The following is a 13,444-nucleotide window of genomic DNA, read 5'->3' on the forward strand; positions in this document are numbered from 1 at the left end:
TAGACCACACGTAATTTAAATTAAAATCAGGTAAATTGTGGCTGGGTAGCTCAGTAGCTTGAAGCATTGTCCCTATACCAAAAGGTTTGATTCCAGCCAGGGCACATACCTAGGTTGTGGATTTGATTCCTGGTCGCACACATATGGGAGGCAAGCAATAGGTTTCTCTCTCACATCGATGTTTGTTTTTCTCTCTCCCTTCCTTCCTCTCTAAAATCAGTGAAGACATATCCTTCAGGTGAGAAGTTTTTAAAAATCAGGAAAATATTTATAAAATCCTTGAGTGAGAAAGAATTTTCTAATGATAACATGAAAGATATAAATCATAGAGGCACAGATTGATATATTTGATTCGATAAAATACAAGGAATTATTTTATTGTTTAAAATAACCCTTTAATTCCACAGAATAAAAAGGATAATTATGAACTGGGAGACACAGTTAAAACACATACAACACTCATTTGAATAAAGTCTTACTGTAAAATCGAAAAAAAAGATAATAAAACATGTGTAAAATGCATTAAAATGGAATTCCCCAAAGAAGAACTGCTAGTAATACAGGAAGAATATTTGATTTTACCATCAGCAAAGGAATATTAATTAAAACAACTGTTTTTAATCAATTAAATAACAAAGATTAGTAAGGATTGTTGAACTAAAAGAAAACTGCACTCTTACATGGTGGAGAGTGATTAGGTAAAAGGTTCATTTGCCATTATTTATTCAAACACAAAATACTTCCTTTCCTTTAAATTAAATTAAATTGACAATTTAATTTCTCAGAAATTACTAATAGTGATAGCCACTACTGCTAGTGTGCATATGATATATATATATATCTCATTAATTCCTTCAATAATTTCTTATTTCAATAGTTAGGTAATAAGTGTTAATTTTATGTACATAACCCTCAAAATAACATTTTATTTTCAAGGTAATAGACATTTATAGACAGATTAATATAGTACATATGAGATATTGTGCAAAATTCCTTAAATTTAAAATTGACCTTATTTCTTATTGAACTAAAAAATCCCTAGAGCATATTGCTATATGCTGTATATTGTTTTTTTTATTTTGCATCTCCCTAATGACATATAATGTGGAGCATGTTTTTATATGCTTGCCATTTCCTATGCCTGTGCAGAAGTTAGTAACAACCCCCAAGATATTCATAATGCACAGAAAAGGTCTTGGACTCTGAAACACATAGTATTGCACTTGTGTCAGTGAATATGAGTTACTCAGCAACTCCTTGCTACACAGGTTGTCTTATGATTGCTGTGCCCTGGCAAATGAATGGGGAGTGAACTCATGGGAGATTAATTAACAACATTTATCTCTTACTTTTACACTATGCAAAGCTTTGATTTATAGCTGTTCAGATGGCACTATGCAAAGCTTTGATTTATAGCTGCTCTTGAATGAGAACTGAAATCATAGTGCATCTCCAGGAGTCTCCTTTGGGGAAATACGAGTGAAGCTAGACTGAAAAGAAGTTGCCCTTTATAGTCTGTTGTTCTGGGCACAAAGAATTATCAGGGCACAGTGGTATAGAGAACTCTCCTAGGAATTTGTGTTTCTGCTGGGTAAAGGCCTCTCACCAGACAGCTCTGGGCTCTTTATAAAGGCTCTCTTTCTCAAATCCGATCGCTCTCCTTTCCTGAGAAGTCCCTGGGTTCTTCTGCAGAAGAGATATATTTGGAGATGGGGCAGGGCTGATGAGAGACTGTTTCCCAGACTTAGCCCCTTTCTATCTGGCTTTAAAAAGATGCTCTGTTACTGTCTGAGGTGACTCTTCAAAGAGCAGGGGGTAGGACCAAGTGAACTCCCTTTCCAGACCCAAGAATTCTTCTTAGCATGAGGTCAGTATTTTAGTTTATCCGAGTCTTTTCTGAATACATCAGGTACTGTATTATTTTTGGATAGTTTATAAAACCAACAGTTTAGAGGAAATTGGTAACCTCAGTAGAATATATTCAACACATTTACATATTATATGTATTCATGTATTATAGCATTTAAAATACAATTTCTATATTGTTCAAAATAGAAATTAAAATATAGATAGCAGTTTTGAAGTTGTGAACATATATTCATTCCATTTTTTTTTTTTAAAAGTTGAAGTTCTTTTAAAATAAAGAGTGGCAAAACATGTGGTTTGAAGTCAGAGAGAAGAAAGTAACATGAGTCTTCTGAGCCTTGGTTTTCTAATCTGAGCCTCAGTTTTCTCATCTGTAAAAAGTAGCCAACAATACCCAATGCATGTTGCTGTGATAGTGATTGATATGGAGCTTTGTAGTTGGGGCAATCTGTTTATACATTCTTGGTGATCTGGCTGTAAGGATGTTTAAGTCACAGCCCTGGAAGAATTCTCCTCAGGAGAGAACAAAGCATTAAAATATATCTTTCCAAGAAGAGTTATTTAATATTTGCTCATTAGTTTTAATGAAAAAACATACTCAAGGGTGGTTTCAAAATCATAGAATTAAAAATAAACAAATAAAAAACAAACAAAAAACAGAAGTTTTTCCTGCCCAGAAGCCTAGCTAATAGAGTTTCCTGCATTGGAATAGTCCTTCTATGTTGCTTTGATTATATAAGTGGAACTGAAAAGAGATTCCAGGAGGATCCCGCAGAGTTGTGGAAAGGATTCTGAGAAAGAGATATAATAAAGAAAATTGTTGTGTACTTAGGGAGTATTTAATGCATTATTAGGATTTTTTTCCAAAAGAAGGCTAGATATGCCCTAGCTTTTTTGGCTCAATGGATAGAGCGTCGAACTGTGGACTAGAAGGTCCTGGGTTGGATTCCAGTGAAGGACACATGGGTTGCGGGCCAGCAGGGGTGCGCAGGAGGAAGGTGATCAATGTTTCTCTCTCATCATTGATGTTTCTATCTCTCTCTCCCTTCTTCTCGGAAAAAAATAAAATAAAATTAAGGCTAACTTGGACACTTAGCTAATCCACTGGGGTCTATAAGTTTATTTGCTATAATAAAAAGAGCCTTAACTTGAAAACCTGCTTCCTCATCTTTAAAATAAAGAAGATAGGTTTTAAAGGTCCTTAATACTTTATCTAGAAAAAAACTGTTTTTATCACCATGTCTAAGCAAAGTCCTAGCATCAAGGATAAATACCAGATTAATAAGAATACTGTTAGTTTGTTGTCTCCTCTTTTAATATATGTCAATTTGTTTACATGACTTTTACACCTAATTTGAGAAAGCCACATATCAGGAATCACAATATGTGCCTGATAGTAAGTGTCTGGGGTCTATAACTATGATTAGATGCAATTCCTTTTTTTATTCAGCCCATACTCTTAGATGCTATTGTGCTAGGTGTTTTTTTCTGGCTCTGAAGTCACAGGTCTGGGAGAAACTAATGAAGTCCTTGTGTGTTGCTGGGGGTCATTTTCACCTTAGAGGCTATGCCTCTGCAAACTTTTTTAAAAGTTATTATTTTGATTTTTATTAATTTCAGAGAGGACGGGAGAGGGAGAGAGAGATAGAAACATCAGTGATGAGAGAGAATCATAGATGGGCTGCTTCCTGCATGCCCCTTACTGGGGATCAAGTCTGAAATCTGGGCATATGCCCTTGAGTGGAATCGAACCCTGGACCCATCAGTCCACAGACTGATGCTCTATCCACTGAGCCAAACAGGCTAGGGCATATGCCTCTGCAGCCTTAACAGTAGATACTTATTTTGTCTTTTCCTTAAATACTGCTATTGCCCAGGGATGTTTCCTCAGACCTCCTTTCCCTTAGATTTTATTACTCCCAGGTATTTTTGCCACTCCTGTGACTTCAATCCAGACACCACTTTGACAACTCTCAAGACGTTATCAGGGGGCCATCAGTGAGGTTCTTGCATGTATGTCGCAGGTGAAAAAGGGAGGCTTGTCTTACAACTGATGTCCAAGTGCTCACCCTAAACCTGTGAATTATATATACTTTTTGCATTGTCTCAGGCCAAGCTTTCCAGCCATTAAATTTTTAGTGAGTTCTCAAGAGGCTTTCTATATTGAACATTTCTTCAGATACCCAGAGAAATACCTTCTTGGTCACATCTCCTGTAACCAGTTATTTTCACTCAAGTTGAAGCCACTGCCTGCTCATTGAGGGGGAGGAGGGGTTGAAATGAGACTCTCCAAGTTAACTTACACTCAGATATTTTCTTTTCAGAGTCATGTATGAACCTTCTTGAAGTATCATGTCAAATTCTAGTTCTGTCCATTGTACACAGTACCACTTGGTAGATATATACATATTTGTTGAGAGACAGCATGCATCAGTGATTGGAAGAGGAACACAGGCTTTAAAAACTAAGCATTCTTTCTGTAGATAAAAATAGGGTGGCTGAAAAGCTAGTACAAGAATGAATATAAGGAACTTCTTTCATCCTATCAATTTCTTGATCTGGCTGAATACATGCTCCTATCCTCAAGCAGTGATGGCTTCTTAGGGAACTCCCTGCCCCAATATATTTTCAATGCCCTTTGGCAAAAATGGAACAAAAAGAAACCTTTGAGATATCTTCTCCAATTGATATTTGAGAGCTTCCAATGAGTTTCATTGTTCTTGTTGAGCTTACCTTTAGGCCATCTGTCTTCAGTGAGAATTTTCCTTAAATAATACCAGGTTCACAGCTTAAACATTAAACACTTTAATATCATATCTATCACTCACTGTGGTCTATTTGAATAATTTAAAAAATATATCCTTATTGACTTCAGAGGGGAAGGGAGAGGGAAAGAAAGATAACAATATCAACGATGAGAGAGAATCATTGATTCTGCCTCCTGCACATCCCCATGTGCCCTTGGCTGGAATTGAACTGGGGACCCTTCATTTGGCAGGCTGATGCTCTATCCATTGAGCCAAACCAGCTAGGGCTATTTGAATAATTTTAATTCTTTCTTTCCCAATATTTACCAGTAGTTTTTTTTAAACCAATAGTTGTTTTGTATTTGTTCAATTAGAAGTATTTTTCTGATTGAATTTTCTGATGAATATTGAATATTATCTTTATTATCTTATTTTCATTGGGTTCCGAAGGACTTATACATCTTAATATCCTCTTAAGAGTTTTTGTCTTGGAAACTGATAAGTAAACAAAAGCAGGATGAATTGCCTTTTGTGTTGTTGTATGATTGCCCAGAACTAGCCTATTTGCCCATGAACATAGACGGTAAAACTAGAAAATGTTACCATCATCTATGTAGCCCCCTGTTTCATACATAGATGGAAATATGTTGAAGCCTAGATATAACATGTGGGAATCTTCTAAAGCCCAGGTGTTGTCATACAGTTTAGTGGTCTGTCTCTTTCCCTAGATTAACTCTAAATCTAAGAAAAAAATATCTGGGTATGCATTTCACTTCCGCTGAAGAACAGGACAAGGTTCATAGTGAACGTACTTTATGCAATATATAGAAGAGAATGAAAATGATTTTCTTCCCTATTTTTACAGGATATGCGTTTCTTTCCCTAGGGAAAGCTACTTCCTTCACTCATCATGCCATCCTCCAATCAGAGCATCTCCCACCCTGCAGTTTTCCTCCTTACGGGCATCCCTGGTTTTGAAACTTACCATGCCTGGATCTCTATCCCATTCTGTTGTCTCTATGCCGTTGCCATCTCTGGGAATGGAATGATCTTGTTTGTCATCATCACTGAGTCCAGCCTTCATGAACCCATGTACTATTTCCTCTCTATGCTATCCTGCACGGACCTAGGACTGTGCCTTTCCACACTGGTCACCATACTGGGTATTTTCTGGTTTAATGCTCGAGAAATCAGCTTTGACGCCTGCGTTGGCCAAATGTTCTTTATCCACGGTTTCACCTTCATGGAGTCCTCAGTACTCCTGGCGATGGCCTTTGACCGCTTCATCGCCATCTGTAACCCGCTGAGATACGCCACGATCTTAACCAATGCACGGATCATCAAAGTGGGCTTTGCAGTAGTTATTAGGGGAACAACAGCTCTAGTGCCTTTACTTCTGCTCCTTAAGCGTCTGTCCTTCTGCCGTAGTCATGTTCTGCACCATTCCTATTGTTTCCACCCAGATGTGATGAAGCTTTCATGCACGGACACCAAGATCAACAGCGCATTTGGCCTGTCCATTGTTATCTCTACTGCTGGCGTAGACTCTGTCTTGATCCTCCTCTCGTATATTCTGATCATCCACTCTGTGCTCAGCATTGCCTCCCCAGAGGAAAGGAAAAAGGCCTTTGGAACCTGTGTCTCACACATAAGTGCTGTTGCCATTTTCTACATCCCCATGATCAGCTTGTCACTGGTGCATAGATTTGGGCAGCACGCCCCTCCCCTTGTGCACACTCTCATTGCCAATGTCTATCTACTTATCCCTCCTGTAATGAATCCCATAATCTACAGTGTAAAGACCAAGCAAATTCGTAAGGCTGTGCTCAAAATATTTCTTTCTAAGCTAATTTAGGAAATTTTTAGATTACCATATCTTTACAAAGTCCTATCTAACTCATATTTTATCATTTACCAATGAGTTACAATCATACCTTGAAAAAGCATGTTTCTATATGCTTCCAGTCTATTCTGAGGAACTGGTACTTTATTAATGCCTTTACCTTCTTTCATCCAGCCACTCAACCCACCTCTGACAGGTCTCAGCCTGTTCCATGTATCCATGCCTCTGTTTCTACTTTGTTCATCAGTTTATTTTGTTCATTAAATTAGATTCCTCATATTTTGTTCATTGTATTCCACATATTTTTAAATGGAGTTCTATTTCAACACTTGGAATATCCCTTTTAATAGCTTCCACTTTCCCTTCAGTATGTTCCTGTATAAAATTTCAGCTGTAGTTTCATCTATCAATGTTATTTCATCATTTGTTCTATTTTTTATGAATTTTACAAATTTGTAGATCACTAATTATGCTGTTATCCAGTGATACTACTAATTTAATCTTTATTTCAACTCAAATTCTCCCCATTCTTGGGTGAAAGTAGTTTGGGCATGTGTGCTCTCTCCACTTGCCTTATAATCTTGAATTCATCTTTGTTTTTGTTGTAACAGTATTGTTATTGTGATAGAATTCACACACAACACAATTTATCAATTAAATGTACAAAATTGAATGGTTTTTATTATATTCACAGAGTTGTGCAACTGTCACCACAAAAAGTTTTAGAACATATTCATAATCATAAAAGAAAAACTGAGCAAATCCATTCCTACCTGGTTCTATGTCTTATGATTGCTGTGATACTGGCAAACCACTGGTGAGCAAACACAGGGGAAATTCATTAACATCATTTGTCCCTTACTTTTGCCCTATTAAAGCTTTGACTTGCAGCTGTTCAGGGTTGAATTGCTATTGAATAAGAAGTGGAATTGAAATTCATCTCTAGGACTATCCTTTGGGGAAGTAGACTGAGTTAGACTGAAAAAAAATTGCCCTTCATACTTTGTCATTTGGGGCACAAAGGTTAGCAGGACACAGCTATTTAGAGTTCTCTCCTAGGAATTTGTGTTCCTGCTGGGTAAATGTCTCTCACCAGGCAGCTTCTGGATTCTTCATAAAGGTTTTCTTTCTTAAATCTGGTTGCTCTGTCTTCCTGAGAACTCCTCATGAATACTCCTGCAAAAGAGAACATCTTTGGAGATGGTTTAAGAGGACAAGATTGGGCAGGGACTGTTTCCCTGACCTTAGAACAGAAAGACTTTTTATTTTTATTTTTATTTTTTAAGTTTGTGAGATTGAGATAATTTCTCTTCTCTCTCACTTTTAAAAGACTATCTGCTCAAGTATCTTCTGGCAAGGATGTGGTGAAAAGGAAACCCTTATATATTGATGGTGGGAGTAAAAATTGGCCCAACTACTATAGAAAACAATAAGGAGTTTTCTCAAAAAATTAAAAATAAATCTACTATATAATCCAGCCTTTCCACCCAAAGGAAATGAAAATAGGATTTGAAAGAGATATATACACTCTCATGTTTATTGCAGCATTATTCCCAATAACCAAGATATGAAGATGACCCAAATATTCATCAATGGTTGAATGGATAAAAAAATGTGGTACATATACACAATAGAATATTTTTCACCCATGAAAAATGAATTTATTCTCCCATTTATGACAACATGAGTGTATCTTAACACTATGCTAAGTAAGATAAATGAGAGAGAGAAAGGCAAGACTGTATGATTTCACTTATATGTAGAATCTAAAAAAGCTAAACGTTTAAAAAACAGCGTAAAATGGTGATTACTGGGTAGTAGGGCGTGGAAAAGAGTGATGGTGTTTAAGGGAACAAACGTATAATGAGTTGTAAAAAAGTAATAGAGATCTACTACCCAGTGTAATGGATATAGACAATAATATTATGCTATAATTATTAATGTAATAAATATTGGTACATTAGAAATCATATTATAATATATAAATGTAGCAAAGCAACACACACTGCATCTTAAATATACACAGTGTTATACATCAAATTTATTTTAAAAAAATGAGTAAGTAAGTAAGTAAATAAATAAAGACTGCTGCTTCCTGGGATGACTTTTCAAAAAGCACAGGATAGGGTTGAATAACTTCCCCTTCCACACCAAATAATTTTTCTTTGCACGATGTCAGTGTTTAGTGCATTGAAATATTTTCTGAATGCATCAGGGACTGTATGATATTCAGATAGTTTATAAAACCAACAGCTCAGAAATTGGTTAACTCAGTAGTAGATATTCAACTGATTCATTTATTATGTTAACTTAAAAATAATTGCTGCAATGTTTAAAAGTTTTTACAAATATAGAATATAGTCAAGAGCTCATATTCATTCATTCCACAGTTTTTAAAAAATTGAGTTCTTTTAAAATAAGGACTGGTAGAAAACATGGCATTTGGAGTCAGAAAGGAGAAAATTCAGTTCCTAAATCTGCTATTGACTCGGGTGAATGTGAGCACATGATTCCTTTGAGCCTCAGTTTTCTAATCTTAGCCTTAGTTCTTCCACCTTAAAAAAGAACTGAGATCCAATGCATGTTGTTGTGATAGCCACGGTTATGAGACTTAATACTGGGAGCTGTCTATTTATATGTTCCTGGTGATCTGGTTACAGAAAAGAATTCCCAGAGGGAGGAAAGAGGCATTTAAATAAATATATCTTTCCAAAAATAGTTATTTACATTGGCTCAGGAGTTTCGTGCAAGAAGTTCCAGGGTGGTTTAAGAGTCAGAATTTAAGAAAAGGGATCTCTTAGGTGACCTGTGGTCTTTGGGTGATAATGATGTGTCCATATAGGTTAATTAGTTGTAACAAATGTACCATCTAGTTGGGGGATGGTTCTATTGGGGAAAGCTATGTATGTGTGGGGGCAAGGTGTATTTGGGCATTCCTTGTATTTTCTTTTAAATTTTGCTGTGAACTTAAAACTGCTCTAAAAAATAGTCTTAAACAACAATAAAAATTAAGTAGGGGGATATTTACACATTTTCATTATGATTATTTCTGTATCTAAACTTGATACTGCCTATTAGTTTTAATGTACTTTAAAGTTTTTCAATTTTTTAAAAATAATTCTCTACATGAAGATTTTTTGCCAATCAAAAAAGAAAATCTTAAGCAGCATTCTCAGGCAATATGTGAAGATGTACATACACATACAAACACACACACACACACACACACACGCGGCAAAAGAAAGAGAATGGGATACTGTGAACAGGAAAAGAAAAACATAAAAGGAAAGCTACCCTTGCTCCCAAGCTTTGCTAATAGAGATCCCTGCATTAGAATAGTTCTACTATTTCCCAGGAGTTTTCTGATTAAGAGATTTCAGGCAGCCTGGGTCACGGTGCTTATATATACCACCCATCCCTGAAGAAAACACTTCGCCAGCTCCTGAGGCACTTCTTGGCAAACAGGGCAGGAGCTGTTTTGGTCAGTTCAAATTAATGTGGACTTGATAAATGAACCAATGGAGCAAATAATGAGTCTTGGATTTAAACTGTATCAAAAAGTATCTATTATCTTCTCACACTGCATAATACAGTGCAAAGGCACTGGGAATAAATGATAAATAAGCAATTATCTACTTGCCAGTACTTTATGTTAGTGTAAGAGGAATATTTTAAAAAAACTATGATCATACAATGGAACAATTTCTATTCCAGATGAATAAATAAAAAAGAATGTGACTCCAGTGGAAGGAGCATTTCCTTCTGACTTGACATAGAGAAGGTGATGTCACAAAGTGCTTCCAGAAGTAAATAAATTAATGCTGAATCGATAAATGGACCAAAGGAGAAAATAATTAATCTTTAGAATTTAGGCTCATTCAAAGAAGAGTGGGAAATACCTGAATAAAGCAAATGACAGCATTGTGAAAGAACTTGCTACATTTGGTAGCTTGCTGAAGTAGGAAAAAAATCCCAGGTTGACTTTATGGGTTTGGGAAGAGGTTAGGTAGCAGTAATAGTAGGTTTTGGTGAGATTGGAAAGATCCTTGGCTGCTGTAGTGAAGCGATAAAGAATTTTAACCTTTTGCTGAAGGTAGTGAAGAGCTCTGTATAAGGAGTGATGTGAAGATTATTTTCATGCAATATGGAAAATTTGGAAACACTTGCAATTTATGACAGAGAAATTATTTGTGAGAATATTGCTGTAGTTCCTGCAAAAACTAATGAGAGTTTTATATAAAATGGAGGTGATGGAACTGGAGGATAAGGATGGTCAATCAAAGGCTATGTAAGATCTGAATCTATAGAAGGTTGGAGATTGAATGACCTAGAGAGTTGTGTAGGCAGAATTCTAAGAGGGCCCTCAAGCTTCCTGCCCGCTATGTCCTTTCTAGTATAAAACCCACAACTTGACTGTGAGTGAACCTTTAAATGTGATGGGGTATCACGTCTGTGATTATGTTATATTGTATAGCAAGGGGAGTTTACAGATGTAAATAAGGTCCCTGATTATTTGACTTAGTGCAAATCAAAAAGGAGATTATACTGGATTAGACTGACCTAATCATTTGAGCCTTTTAAAGAGTCAAGAAACAGCAGAGAGATTCCTCTACTGGAGTAGAAGATGCAAATATCATGTTGTGACAGAACAACATGGCTGGGAGCTAAGAGCTACCCCCAGCCCACAGCAGCAAGAAAACGGAGACCCCAGTCCTACACCACAAGGAGCTCAATGTGAGATCCTGAGCAGAGATCCTAGTCATGTTGTGTCAGATGTCTGACTTACTGAAATGTGAGATAAGGGAGGTGTCTTATTTTAAGTCATGCATTTGTGCTAGTTTTCATGCAGCAACAGAGAACTAATGCGACAGAGTATGTTTCAGTCTAAAAAGAAGCCAGATTTCAACTATAGGTGTGAACCATCAGGGAAATGAGGATAAACAAATGTTCAATAAACTGTTGGTTAAACAAAGGATATCAGTCCATGCTACAGGGAAGCAGGGTTAATAAGAGAGGATTTTTTTTTTAATTGTGTGTTTGTGTTTGTTTTTTGTTTTACATTGTGTTTAGCTTGAAAATGAAGTTGGCATACTTACAAACTATGCTAATGTTACACATGAAAAGGAATATAAATCAAAGAAAAAACAAAAAATGTTGGAGTTACTTCCTGGAGCAGAAAGAGATCTTATATTCATTCTTTTTTCAGTGTTTAAATAATTTCCACATTCCTTACTATCTTAAAGATAATTCCATATTAGATCCTGGTTACCTTCAAACACAACCTTTCAACACGCTGTATCTCATGCTATAGTGGCATTGTAGAATACCGAAATCCACTTACCTTGACGTGCTTAGAATTTCTTCATGGTGATTTTTATCTATCATCTTCTGCACAAGTTGTCTTCATGTCTTCAAGACCGCCTTTCTTGACCTTTCCCCACACAAGTTTTTCATATATACAACCTCTGTATTTTAAACACAAACACTTTAGTGTGTATATCATACTGCATTTTACTTGTTTGTTTACACATTCATTTTCTTCACTATCTACTAATATCCTTGAGGGCAGGTGCCATGTCTAATTTGCTTCTGTATCCCTATTGTATGGATTATAACATGTACCCAATAATTTAATGTTAAACTAAAATTCCAAAAGTGATTGAGAAGCTGGGTGGTAGTGTTGTCTTTGAAAAGAAGCATAGAGTTATTCTCATTAAAGAAGGAATTAAGAAAGGTTGAGAAAGTCATAGATGTGGAGGAAGAAGGGACCACATAAAGAAAATATTAATCAGGGGACATTGTCTAAGTCAGATGGATAATATATCTATATTTTCTCTCTGCTATCAGATCATAAGGCATGTGGATAAGTATAAGGGACATGCAAATAAAAGTGGAAAATGAAGTGAAAGAAATTATGGTACAATGTTAGCTTTAATTTTTAAAAGTGACAATACCTAATATTTGGTGATTTTTTACATTACAGTGAGATAGTCAAGTTTTTCACACACATTAAGTAATTTAATCCTCACAATAATTCTATGCAGTATATATATTATCATTACTTAGAAATAGAGAATTCCATCGCTTCTCGGCCTTTTGGCTACGATCAAGTGTAGAAATAGAGAATTCCAGACACACACTGTTTAGTAACACATCCTGTGGGTTGTTCAGTTGATATGTATATCAGTCCATGCTTGAATCCATCAGTTTAGAATATGCAATCCTAAAAAATTAATTTGGGATGCCAATTAAAAGTTCATAACATCAAAATATTTATAATACTGACCTTGGAGACTCTCTATACTCAAATAGTCCTGATTATCATTGTCTTGATTTGTTTATACTTGTTATGTGGTATGAAAATTAATTAGGTACAGTTCAAGTTATGAGATTGCAAATAGGGTGTATGTTCATAAAGGATATTATCACAACATCTAACAGATAGTAGGGGCTCAACAAATGTTAGCTCTTCATTATGATTAGATATTATCAACCTGATTGACAGAAAGTACTCAGGTGATAAAGAGAAGATTTCTCTTTGGGTCACTGGAAGTTAACTTACTTTATTGACTAAATTGAATCACTGCATATATTGTTTGCTGTTCATCTAAAATTTTGTACAACTCTATAGACATATTTCAACAAATACTTATTGACTGTTGACCAAGTGAAATCAGGAAGTGAATGGGTATAAACCTCCCTGAACAGACATGTGAATTCAAATAAAGTAGGCCTCTATTAGATTTGTTTGTGTACAAGGTCTGTATCCTCACATAATTGTTTGTTTCCTATTTTATGCTTCTTGATTAGATGTAATCTTAGTTTTCTTTTTTGAAACCAATCTTTTGAGCTTTTAATATAATATAGAGATTATCTTTTATAAATGTTTATGTGGTGAAGTAATTAATTTCAAGTTGACTGCATTTTAGAGAAATATGATTTATCATTGCAGGATACTCAGATTAAGATTCTGCAGTTTGAGTTCAAC

General features: G+C 35.7%; 1 protein-coding gene across 1 annotated transcript; it reads left to right on the plus strand.

Moving 5' to 3' along the window:
* Positions 1 to 5,514: 5,514 nt before the first annotated feature.
* LOC132242098 (olfactory receptor 51F2-like) lies at positions 5,515 to 6,468 on the plus strand. The gene has a single exon (XM_059711013.1). The coding sequence runs from the start codon at positions 5,524 to 5,526 to the stop codon at positions 6,466 to 6,468; it is 945 nt and encodes a 314-aa protein (XP_059566996.1). The 5' UTR covers positions 5,515 to 5,523.
* Positions 6,469 to 13,444: the final 6,976 nt, after the last annotated feature.

The sequence above is a fragment of the Myotis daubentonii genome, chromosome 9, assembly GCF_963259705.1.
Source record: "Myotis daubentonii chromosome 9, mMyoDau2.1, whole genome shotgun sequence".
NCBI classification, from domain to species: Eukaryota; Metazoa; Chordata; class Mammalia; order Chiroptera; family Vespertilionidae; genus Myotis; species Myotis daubentonii.